General features: G+C 36.3%; 1 protein-coding gene across 6 annotated transcripts in view; it reads left to right on the plus strand.

Annotated features, from left to right (window-relative positions):
* Nucleotides 1-10102, plus strand: part of HOOK3 (hook microtubule tethering protein 3) — an 86433-nt gene extending 76331 nt beyond the window's left edge. Inside the window, exons 22-24 of one of the 6 annotated variants that reach the window (XR_008425895.1) lie at nucleotides 544-680; nucleotides 2346-2497; nucleotides 7881-10102. Coding sequence is in view for 4 of the 6 variants with exons in the window: in XM_024578785.3 (XP_024434553.2) it covers nucleotides 544-680; nucleotides 4242-4473 (369 nt within the window). In the remaining 2 variants the exon portion in view is untranslated. Of the gene's footprint in view, nucleotides 1-543 lie in introns of all 6 variants that reach the window. The other 5 variants (XR_008425894.1, XM_024578785.3, XM_053916338.1 and 2 more) reach the window with 5 other exon arrangements.
* Nucleotides 10103-12703: the final 2601 nt, after the last annotated feature.

Below are 12703 nucleotides of genomic sequence, written 5' to 3' on the forward strand. Positions count from 1 at the left end.
GTTTTGGGCTGGCAGGAACTTTTCTTAATTTGAGAATACAAGTCCGCCTGAAGTGAAGAAAAACAGCGTTGTGGTATGTATTACACCTAGTGGGCCTTTCCGCCTTAAGCAATGGCAAATGTACTTGTGGTTTTCCATTCTGAATATGCCCTGTGATTTCCACATCCCCTCATGAATCAACTGCTACCAATCAATTGCACTTTTTCTTCCTTGGAAAATCACTTCATACTTTGATCTGAAAGGGAAGCGTGTATGATTGAGGATGGGTACTTATTCCAAAAATCTGTCTCTGTTATCTGTTGTTTTGGTTATTGTCAGTTCAGAAAATTAAGCCTTAATTTTTCCAAAGGAAGATGTGTGCCTAATTGTTGGAATTGAAATGTCAATAAAATTTTAATCTATAATGGGCTGAATTAACATTCCTAATCGTGCCTTATGATGAAAAGATGATGAAAAATCTGCATGATGAAATTGTCTATCATGAGAGTATGTTTGTTCCACTATTTTTTATTTGATTACCTTTTTTCTTTCTATGTGATGCAGGGAATGACTCTGCATAAAAAAGCAGCTGAAGACAGACTTGCTAGTACAGGTTCAGGGCAGTCATTTCTGGCCAGGCAAAGACAAGCAACCAGCACAAGAAGATCTTACCCCGGCCATGTTCAACCAGCCACAGCAAGGTAGACAAGTCTTGCTATTAGAACAAAAAACACTCTGCATTCAAACACACTTCTGTTACCCATAACACCACTTCGGGAAATTCAGCCGGCTAATTTTTTTCTCTGTTGTGTCAATTACTTGTTTCTCATTTGAGGACTTTCTCTCTGTATCTATGTTTTAGTTTCTTGGTCCTTTATTTTGTAGTCCTTTCAGTTTCTTTTAATGTGCCAAACAAATTTTAAATGCCCGATTAAAAGTGGTGTGTAACAGTGTAGTACATTTCTTTGTATGAAAACGTCCTTTCCCCAATGGTGTAGGCTTTGTAATGAATTAGATTTTCTGCCAATAATTGATATACAATTTATATTCTTTGTCGTGCCTCTGTGTTACCATGCTTTACAAGAATGTCTTTGTTTAAAGGGAATTAATCTTTATATGATGTATTAATCTGTGTTTTCAGTTGTTTTCCAAATGCACTTCAAATAACTTGCATACTTACTATATAAGATGAATGGTTGGCAAGTGCACTTTTTGCAAAGACATAAATCCATTGGCAGAGGTGCTAAGTAGACCTTATCTAGGGCACCTGATAGAATTATTTAGAGGGAAAAAAATTAGTTTTCACATTGTTTTATAGGAAATTAAAATTTGTTCAAAGATTTGGAAACTATTTTTAAAACATAAATACATAGAATTTTATTATTTCCTGCTATCTTGTTGCTGGCAGAAGTGAATGCATTGGTTAGGTTAATAGGAGGTAAATTACAGAAGAAAAAAAATCAGGCAGCGCATTAACTTTTTCTTGTTTTGGAATATCACAGTACCTGAGGATCAGATTCTGGCACTGTGCCTGATATTAATAGTTTCAATCGGCCTCCACATCTTAGAGACCTGTTTTCCATATACTTACAAGTAATAGGTAGCAGGACCTTTGGGGCAGCTTCCTTTTTGACTGGCATCTCATTGTTTTACTTATTTGTTAACATAAACGCTTACATTTCTCAATATTTCCTAATGCTTAACATCTTACTATCAGTCATTGAGATCAATAAGTGACTTCTTACATGTGATGTTGTGATAGGTCTCCTCTACATTTTTTCTTAATTCTATGTATTAGCCCAAGAATTTGCTACTGAACAGATTCTCTTAGGTATTTGGTTGCATCAAAAAGCTTAGATACGTTGATTGGCTGATCATAAATCATGTTTATTTACGTTGATGAGTGGTTGTCAAGTAATAGTGATTGTAAAGCACTTTGACTATATAAGGTGCTATATAATGTAAAATATCGTTCATTTGAAAATGACATGCCTGTGCCTGACTTTACATGTTGACTTAAGTATTTGGTCCCCATTTATATTTAAGTTCCCCTCCAGCCTTTTTCTTGTACCCTATAGCCCATTTTTTAAAAAAGCAAAACATTACTTAAATTAGATCAATTTTTTGTTTGTTTTTGTTTTTAGATAGGTCACCTAATAAGAGGATTTTATTTCATTGTACTTGCTGTTCAGAAGTTCAGGTTTCATTTAGTTCTGGATATTAAACACAAATTAGTAACTTTAAATCAAGCTAAATGTAACTGAGAATTTTCAGAAACTATATTCAAATGTTTGATTTTAAATTCTTGCTTCCATTTTTATAAGAAAATTGAACTAAAAATTAGTAGTGTTTTCATTTGTCCTCAGAAATCTGACTTGAAGAAAGTGTTAGAATATACACAGAAATGACTTCATGCATTGTGCTTTTACATTAAGAACAGAAATCTAAGCACAGTATGGATACTTCTGCCTGAAATGACCATAAAGCAGGAAGACTTAGTAATAACGGAGAGAATCACGTGAGTAGAGTGCATTGTGGGGTGTCAGGAGGCTAAGCAGACCGAGTCAACATAGGAAGTCTTGACAATAAGAGATCAGAAATCATTTAGGGTGGTTCTTACTCCCAGCCCTCACTTTACAAATAGCATTAGGGTGCAACTGTTTAAAACAGAGTGTGAACACTAATCGTGGTAAAATTAAAATAATTGGGAAATTATACCCACAGAATAAGGTAGATGAACATAAAAGAGTCTACGAACTATTTATCAAAAGGATTGTATCCCATAAGATAAGAGGTTTTAATTGTACTTCTTAAATGTTTACTGCCCAGTCCTGGTCTCCAGCCCATGCACCAGCTCAGATACACTTTTCTAAACGGGTTGGAGAGGTGCCAGCCTTTTAGAAGGATGTTTTCGTTACTCTTCTTCTTCAGCATCTTGCATGCTATTATTTTGGTATTTTACATTCATAACTTTCACTCTCCGTCCGTTACTGTACCTTTAAAGTTTGGTACATTACTTTCATTAGAAGAAAAGTTTGGTACATTACTTTCATTACTTTCTATAGAAGAAATTATATTACTAACATTCTATGATGGTTTTTTAAAAAGACAGGAATAAAACTTAGCTCTAACAGTGACAACTCTGTTTCTCTTGTCCAGCTTTGGGGAGGATTTGTGAATTTTCTCTTTCTCCTGTCATGAGTAATACTTTCTCAGGAAGTGTGTGATGATGCATGGTCTGCAGGGAGGTAGAAGACAGGGGGCGCTTTGTCGAGCTGCGAGCTATGCTGTGCTGCGCGTTCACAAACTCCTTAGACACAGCCGCTTCACGACACCGTCCGCTCGGACGGTGGAGCTAGTCCTGCCTCTGCCGTGCAGTGAGTGCGGTGCTCCTGCACTAGGCTGAGGCGATCCATCCAGCCTGGTGCCTGGGCTCTTATAAACAAAAAGCTTGTTCGCTGTTTTCCTTCTAACCAGGGTAAGGAAATACAAAGTACATAACTAAAGAATAGTAAAGTACAACATTTGTGTTCTGCAGTGTGTATTTAAGAAGCTCATAATAGGGGAAAAAATCCAAATATCATAGTTTACCACATCTAAAAAGAGAATAAATAATACAATTGTACTTAAAAGAACTTCAAAATTTCATTCATATCTTTTTATAATTTGTTAATAACAAATTAGTACAATTAATAACTTGTTCATAATCAAGAAAAATAAGTCCCTAAATAAAGGACCCATGTTCCAAAATTGATCAAGACTGAATTATTTCTATTAGATAGCCCTAGCCTAGTGAAGTTGTCTTAATGGGATACTTAGATTATAAAAGGGAACATTTCCTGTAATTTCATTGAGGTTTCATTATTTTGTTTATATAATAAAAGCTCAATTGTACAAAATTAAACTAAATGTTATCCAGCCAGAGACTTAAGCCTATATGTATTTCATTAGTTTTCACAAAGGCATGAAAATTCATGCTATCCAAATAGACCAGCAATAATTTGTAAGTGAAAGCTAAGTTGAAGAAAAGACATTTTATTTATGCTCTACTTTACTCACATCTCCTTTTCAATAACAGTTTTGTCCAGTCTTACTAACTAACGAAATGAAATATTCTTGAGTGTCTCTTGTGCTCAGCTAGGCATCATCTTTTAAAGATAACCATGTGAAAAACTTGAAAACCTTTACCCCACTGTAAGAATTATCTTGAAACAAAAATATAAATTTTGAAATTATCTTAACTCTCTGCATTGAATCTCCAGTTGTCCAGATCTCAGACTCCAGGAATGTTACAATTATCCTCAGTTGGAATATGTGAGATTTATCTGCAAAAGCATCCCCAACCCACAGATAGTACAAAGCCAGCCAGACACAGACATGTGGATCAGAACACCTGGGACCCTGCAGGGAGAGCCAAGCATCTGGCACCCTGCTTTTGCTAAGGGCAAAATAACATTAAGACGAAATGGTTTTTTTTTGTTGTCTGTTCATTAAACTATGGAAGGATATTTTGACTTTTTAGCCTTATGTTATGAAGGGACCCTTTCCCTAGAAAGGGCTGTGGAACTGACCGATGCAGCATTGTAGTTCTTACCGGTGAAGCCCGTGTGATACCCCAAGTAGGATGAGACTGCATCAACAGAAGTAAAATGGGATGCCAGAAACTTCTCAATCACTTTAGCATGTTTTTTATTTTCCCCTTTGTGTAAGTTAAAAGGGTGTTCCATTCAGTAATGATCATCTCTCTTCCTACGGTTCCCATGGTCAGTGGGCAGCTGGTTCCAGTGTGGTCGCATAGCCCAGTTCCGTCACATTGAGGGGGCAGTGTCAGCCTGTTCTTTGTAACTGTGATGATGTCAGTGTTTTATATCGTGAAGTTTTTATAAGAGGAAGGCTATTCTCTATGTGTCTGTCATCCAAGTTTCTACTTTCTATAAAGCATATTTAAATAATAAGTGGTGTAAGTTCCTTTTATTGAAACTTTTGAAATGGTTTTATTGTCTAATTTGAGCTCAATGATTTTAGGGTCTAAAGTTTTGCAGGAAATATTATTCATTTCTCAGAAGCCTAAAAACCATGAAAGAATTTGTTACTAACACAGCTAATTTCTACCCTTCCCCTGTCCCTTCCATCATGGAAGCATGAGTATGTAGCTTCCTTTTATAAAATGAGGGACAGCACAGATGTGATGATATCCATTTCCTTCACATCACTGATTATATTCTTGGGAAGCATGTACTGATTACTTTGTTTTTAAACAGCCGTTTATCAATCCAATTCACATGTATTATCTTTTTAATATAAAAACTTAGGAAATTTGTATTTAATGTTACCTTTAAATACACTTCGATTTTTTACATTGCACTTAAAATGATAGAGAAGGGACATTAGTTAATGAAAAACTAGAGGCCCAAACCTAGTTATGGCAAGTATATGAGTTTTGGCAACTGTGGGGGACCTACAAATGTTTTCTAACAATTATCTATCAGCAATTATGTTCTGTCTCTTTTCAGTATTTTTCTGTTTTTCTAACATTTTTGAACAATATTCTGTAAGATAAGTTTGTATACCATATGTCAGTGAGCATAGAAATCTGAGAAAGTAACAGAACTGCTGTTAAGGCAAATTCATTCCTAGACAGTAGAATGGATTATTGGGATAAGAAATGACTTAGTTATAAAACATTTCCAGACAGAAGTATAATACAATCAAAACTTACACTGTCTTAACAAGTGCTCCTAAAGTAATAGTTTACATAAAATTTCTGACTTTATTATGTGATTATTCAATAAAAAAGAGTAGACAAAAATACAATTTATTTTCTAATTATCCTTCCCTTCAGTGGGTATTAACTGGGCACACATATTAATTGTATATGTTATCATTGGAGGGGACAGCACCTGTTTTCATTTTGAAACTGTTAACCCATTACTAAACCTAAGGTTGTGATTTGAGGTCGTTAAGAACACTGTGATTTGATGAGATGAGAAGAAATCCGTGGGGCTGAAAATCGCTAATGACTTCCTTACAGTCACCTGGATCTGCTGCTTTAGCCGGTTTACAAACCATAGGCTCAAATTTCTGTCCCCCTTGATTATACATAGTAGCCCCACAGAAATATTTGTTTAAAGTGAAGGCAAAATACATAGTTTAAAAATACATATTCAAGGAGAGCCCTTATGTACCTGAAACATTTTCACCAGGCTCTGAATGAGATGTTTAGGATCGGAAGATGAAGTCATCAGAGAGGGTGTCCATGGCCTCGAAGTTTTAGGCCCCTGGGGCTCTCAAATGTCCTGCATTATATCCACTCAGAGCTTAAAGGAAGCGTTAAGTGTCATGGGGAGAACAATCTCAAAGCGAGAAAAAGAAAACTACCAAAGCACGCTGAGTCTTTAATGATGTACATGGGAGATGTCTGATCCAGCATTATCACCTCTGAGATTTCTAAACTGGACAAAAGGAAATAATTAGTTTAGCAACTGTATTGTGAAATCAATAGAGGGACTCATGTTTAACCGTGGTGTACTTGTCAACCTACAGTCAGTGACTACTGTATATACATCCTATCGTGTTTTACTTTGTATATGTCACTGTAGAATTGAGTGTCTTAATATTATTTACTGTTCTAATCATTTATGTATTATTTATACTTCACTGCAAGATTCACAGCACTTTACTAATATTAGATGATTATTTTCTTTCACTTCCTGTCGCATGTTTTATTTATCTTTTCCAGTGGGGTTCTTTTCCTTATTTTGGAGCATTTGCTAAGAAAAATGTAAAAGATTGCCCAAATAAATGGGCTTTGTACTCTTCCTGAAATTTTTAAAGTCAGATCTGAAGTTCTAAGTCTGGAGATCTATTTGAACTTGGGCTGGGGCTACTCAGCATGAATTACATTTTATATTTCACATTAATCAAACTTTTATAAGTTAATAACTAATGAAATGAAGTTCTCTCACATAAACACCCTTGAAACGTTGTTTTCTGGAGTTGGAGCAGTAAAACCTAAACAATCTTCTGGTGAATCAGAAGATGTTCTTACCTTTGATTTTCCTGTCACCTAAAATACAAACTTACAAACTGCCCTTAACATTTGTAGTTTCTTCATCATTGCATATACCCAAAGCCAAGAGAAAGAAAGCCAAGTTCCATGAACTATTAAGTCAGAGAATCGGGAAAGTGGGTGGGGTGGGGTGGGGTGATGGGAAAAGGCAGACCCCAAAGATGGCAGAACAGTACAGAAATATTCTTGGTTCTGTTATAACAGATATGCTTTATGACGCTGGTCATTTCCTTGAGTTCAGATACAGCAAAGTTTTTGGCTTACTAAGGGATGCTTTTAAGATTTAGGACTCTGCCATTTGTAACTTGAATATAACAGTATTCAAACCATAGTCAAAAAGTACCAAAATATTTGTTGTTACATAAGCATTGACACATATGATTCCTGCCAAACAATAGGAAGATTTGCTCATAAGAACGTTCTCTTAGTTTTGTATCATTTTGTGTTTTCAGATGAGAGAAATGTTTTTATAGTGTGAAAAGTTTCTGTAGTCTTTCTTCTGCAGTGCCCCCTATCCTACTGATGGGCTTTGCCTAGGCAGGTGCTGGAAGAGAGCAGCATGGAAAAGCAGGTCTAGACTCCGACCTTGGAGAGGAGAGCTGTGCTTTGTCCTCCCAAAGCAGAAAATTACACGCGCACATGAGGACAAACCATGTTTGGATATCTACTAATTAGTCGTTGAATGGATAGGTTTCCTTCAAATTGTCTTTAGCATCCATTGGTTTCTTGTTAATCTAGAGAAGAGTAGATTTTAGACCTGCACTGTCCGATTCATTAGACATGTAACAATTAAAATTAAAGTTAAAATTGAATAAAAAATTTGGTTCCCCAGGCATCTAGCCACGCTTGAAGTACTTCAGTAACGGCACGTGGATAGTGGTTGGTTACCATATTGGACAGAACAGACCTAGAACATTTTCATCACTGCAGAAAACGCTTTTCGCCAGTGCTGTAATACCCGAAGGGAAAAAAAGGACAAAATAAAAGCGTTCAATTAACGTGCGATAGCTCTTAGATTTTACTGCAATAGTTGATTTGAATAAAGCTATTTTTCTTATTAAAATTAATCCCAGCCCTTTTTAAAACCTTGGAAAAATCAAAACCCCATTCTTTGAAACTAATTTTCAATATATGTTTTTAAACAGATTCTCAGCACTTTACTTTTCAAGTAATGTAATTAAATCATTTCATAAATCATAACTTAATATCTTTAAGAGTTTTTTATGTAGTGCTTTTAACATTAATGATAGTTTACATTTATTGAGCAGAAACTGGTGAATGCTTATTTATAAGTAAAAATTGATAAACACCATATTCTTCTATTTGGTTACATTTAAATCTATATAGAGCTAATGAAAGTTGCCAACAGTTTTTTTTTCTGTCCCTAAGATCATATTTGATTATCTTCCACCTTAAAGGTACATCATACCCAAATAATTTGTTTTTCTTCAGTTTCTTGCTCTTAACAAGTTGGATAGTGAATCAAGTTAAATTTAATGTGTGAAGCAAACATTTAATTCCAGTGACTTAGTGAATGAAACATTTTTTAATATTTATTAATTTAGTTGGCCTATTACTAATGCACTTAACATAATTAAAAGATCTATACAAATACATTGTTGAGTTAATGAAAATAAGAGACTAATCATAATTCTTTTGAATTCAGTTTGTTACTTAGTTAAACTATTCTGTTAGGAATTCATGATGCTTTTCTCTTCTTTTTAAGACATTTTATCAAACAACAGACTTGTTCCAGTAGTATCAAATTCTAAGCAAATTATGATGAAACTCTTATTGTCGTTCAGGTTCAGATAAGCAAACGGTGTAATTTGAGTTTTTTATTTTCTTGGTGGCCTAATTTACTGTGTTCTACACAGACTCATATTAAGGGAAATTTTCAATATGCTTGAAATAAGTAGCATTTTAGTATAAACACAGGGAATGACTGTACATAAATACCAGTCAGTAACTTGAGGCCTTCTAATCTTTCAGTGGTCGCCTTTTGTTTTTTAAGAGCCTTAGTTATTTCAAATTCAGAAGCACGAAAATATCATCGCTTTCACTGACTTTGCTGCTTCCTGGTTATTTGTAATTCAGAATGCTTTGTACTCAGAAGAATCATTTTCAGGTTCTTCTTGTTTTGCCATGTTCATGTTTTGACAATTGCCCTGCTATTTATAATGCCCAATCTTTGGTTGTATGAGTGATAAAATTCAAACATATCTAATAGTTTGCCTTATTTTGATGAATAAGTTCTGTCAAAGATTTGGGGATAGTAAGAGGCTTTTCCCCCCCTACAGTATTTTTTAAACTTTTCCGATGCGCTGGAAATCACCGTAGTACATTAGAGTTGGAGTTGTATCGATTACAGCCCCAGCTCTACAGCCTTATACTCATGTCTTAAGTATCATTCATTGTTCTGTGAATTGTTGTTAGTTCCACATTTGACACAGTAGTTACCCACCAGAGTTTAGCCTTTGCAAAAAGTATATTGCTAGGTGTATATTCTTACTTCTGGTTGACTATTGATAATTTCACATTTCATTCTTTGTCCAAACTGTAATCCGAAAGTGAAATCCACATAGGACTCTAAATTTCTCACCTTACGAGGAGTCAGTACAAATTTAGCAACACTGGCATCCAAGCATTTTTCCATGTTTACCAAGTTTGCCAACCATTTGCTGTGTGTTAGATTGGTGGATTTTCTCCGTTTTTCTGAGGTGAATGAGTTGGTAGAGAACCTCAGTAAGAAAGTTTTCCTAAAGTCACAAAAATATAAAGTCCAAGAAACCACCAGAATATTTTTAATTTCTTTGAAATCTTATATTGTATTTCCTTTTGATATCACCTACTCATTTTAATTTTATGACTGCCAACTTGTTATGGTATTATATGTATATGTTTATATGTATGCATATATTATATGTATATGAAGAATAAAGTTAAGATTTGGTCAAATTATATTTTCCCATTCAAGTACAAAAATGTTTTCAAGGCTGCAAAAAGTGTACAGTTGTTAAACAAGTTGTAAATAAAGACTTGTATAAAAATTCATCTGAGTTTTTTTCTCCTTTCAACCATGACACAGCTCTAGCTAGTGTGGCTCAGTGGATTGAGTGCCAGCCTGTGAACCAAAGGGTCGCTGGTTCGGTTCCCAGTCAGGGCACATGCCTGGGTTGTGGGCCAGGTCCCCAGTAGGGGGTGTTCGAGAGGCAACCACGCCTTGATGTTTCTCTCCCTCTTCCCCTCTCTACAAATAAATAAAATCTTTTTAAAAAAATAAACCATGACAGACACATATTAATAATTATCCAGTAGTATTCATCCACTGGCTTTTGGCCTTGACATAAGTGTCCTATCAATTTAAAGATTATACCACTGATTTAGTGTAAGTCAGGAATATTCTTTGAGTTTTTTTCTAGTACCTGTGATAGTTTCTGTTTTGATTGAGGCTGGTACTTAACGTTTGTATACGGAGTGTTCAAAGTTCTTAGAGGCGAAAGTTAATCATGGCTTCTCCCCACTTAGCGTCATGTTGGTGTGACCAACCTCCCCGCAGACTGACTGTACAGCGAGAACCAGTGGTAGAGCACTCACTTCGTTCAACAACATCGGGTACGGTTAGCATTCCATTTAGACAGTGAGTGCCCTTTTCCTTCCTTGTAGACCCTTACAACTCACCATCTTCCCTCCCCACCCTAAACGGTATTGAAATACGGCATCATCAGTGTTGTGTAAGTAGTAGTAGCTATGTGGAAATCGATTACATTTACATGAAAATAATCAGCTAAGTAATTCAAAAGTGAACAAGATACTAAAAACTAGTATACACATAGCTCCTTATAATGTCAAAAAGATGTATATAAGCTTATATATACACATATATATACACACACACATACACATAAGCATGGAGGTAACCATATTTAAGTTTAGCATTTATTGTCCTGAGTATTTAATATTGAAGCACAAGAGAAAGGCAGGTTGAACCACCAGAAATTAAACCCAAAAATGCCTTTGCCATCAAAGACTTGTGATTAAACGGGGCACAACACAAAAAAGCTCCCAAATAGAAGCATCCCAGATGAAGATCTCCCAGTTTGCTTTAGGAACGTCCGTGCCGCTGCTCTGGTTATTGCGACACCACGAACCACTCCAGAACTTAACTGCTTTAAGTGGAACGCTGTTTCTCTCAGGCCTGGAGGCAGGCTTGGTTGCTCTCAGTTGGGGTCCCTCATTCAGCGGCAGTTAGGTGATACCGGAGGCTGGAGTCGTTGGAAGGCTGCCCTCTCACATGTTGGGAGCCTGGACTGATACGGACAGAACCAGTATTACATGGTGTGTCATAGGGTCTTCTTTAAGAAAAGGGGGAAAAACATGAAAATATGAGCAATAAAATGACAACCTATCTGCCAACAAGGGAATGTAAAAAACAAACGAACAAGCAGAATAGAAACAGACTCGGATGCAGAGAACATTGCAACAGTTGCCAGATGGGAGCGGGGTTCGGTGGATGGGTGAAAAAGGTGAAGAGGTTAAAAAGTACAGCCCTGGCTGGTGTGGCTCAGTGGGTGAGAGCCAGCCTGTGAACCAAAAGGTCACCGTTTGATTCCTGGTCAGGGCACATGCCTGGGTCGCCGCCAAGTCCCCAGGTGGGGGCCTGCAAGAGGTAGCCAATCAATGTTTCTCTCACACAGGGATGTTTCTCTTTCTCCCCCTCTCTCTAAAAATAAATAAAATGTTTTTTTTTTAAGTACCAATTTGTTATTACAGAATAATCATGGGGATGTAAAGAACAGCATGGGGAATATAGTCAGTAACATTCTAATAACTAGGTGTATAATACCAGATGGGTGCAAGATTTATTGGGATGATTACATAGTAAATTATGTATTGTCTAAGTACTGGGGTGTACACCTGAAACTATTATAATAATGTATATCATATTTAGCTGTAAAATAGAAACTGATTTTTTAAAAAAATACTAGCATTAGTGAGCATGAGGAGAAATTGGAGTCCTTGTGTAGCAGCTGTGGAAAAGAGTTCCTCAAAAAACTTAAACAAAATTACTATATGATCAGGCAATCCCACTTCTGGGAATATACCCAAAGGTAGTGAAAGCAGGGACTCTAACGTATGTCATTATTCACAACAGCCAAGAGATGAAGACCAGTTTCCCTTAACAGATGAGTGGGTAGACAAATGTGGGCTACACATACAACGGAATATGGTTTAGCCTTAAAAGGAAATTCTGACACATTGTACAGCATGGATGAACCTGGAGGGCATTATGCGAGGTGCAATAAACTAGTTACAAAAGGACAAGTCTGCATGATTCCATTTCTTCGAGGTACCCAAGAGCATCAAATTCATAGAGACAAAGTACAGTAGTGGTTACTAGGGCCTGGAGGAAGGAGGGAATGGGGAGTTTTAATGGGAACAGAGTTCGCTTCGTGACGATGAAGACGATGGATGGTGGAGATGGGCAGTAGCAACGGTTGCACAACAGTGTGATGTACTTAATGCCACTGAACTGCACACTTAAACATCGTGAAAAAGATAAATGTTAGGACTTGCCACAGTAAAAGTTAAATTCCAAATTCTTACCATTGTCCTTGGCTTCCTCTTTAACCTTCTCACCTACCAGTCCCCTCT

This window comes from Desmodus rotundus, chromosome 13 (assembly GCF_022682495.2).
Source record: "Desmodus rotundus isolate HL8 chromosome 13, HLdesRot8A.1, whole genome shotgun sequence".
NCBI classification, from domain to species: domain Eukaryota; kingdom Metazoa; phylum Chordata; class Mammalia; order Chiroptera; family Phyllostomidae; genus Desmodus; species Desmodus rotundus.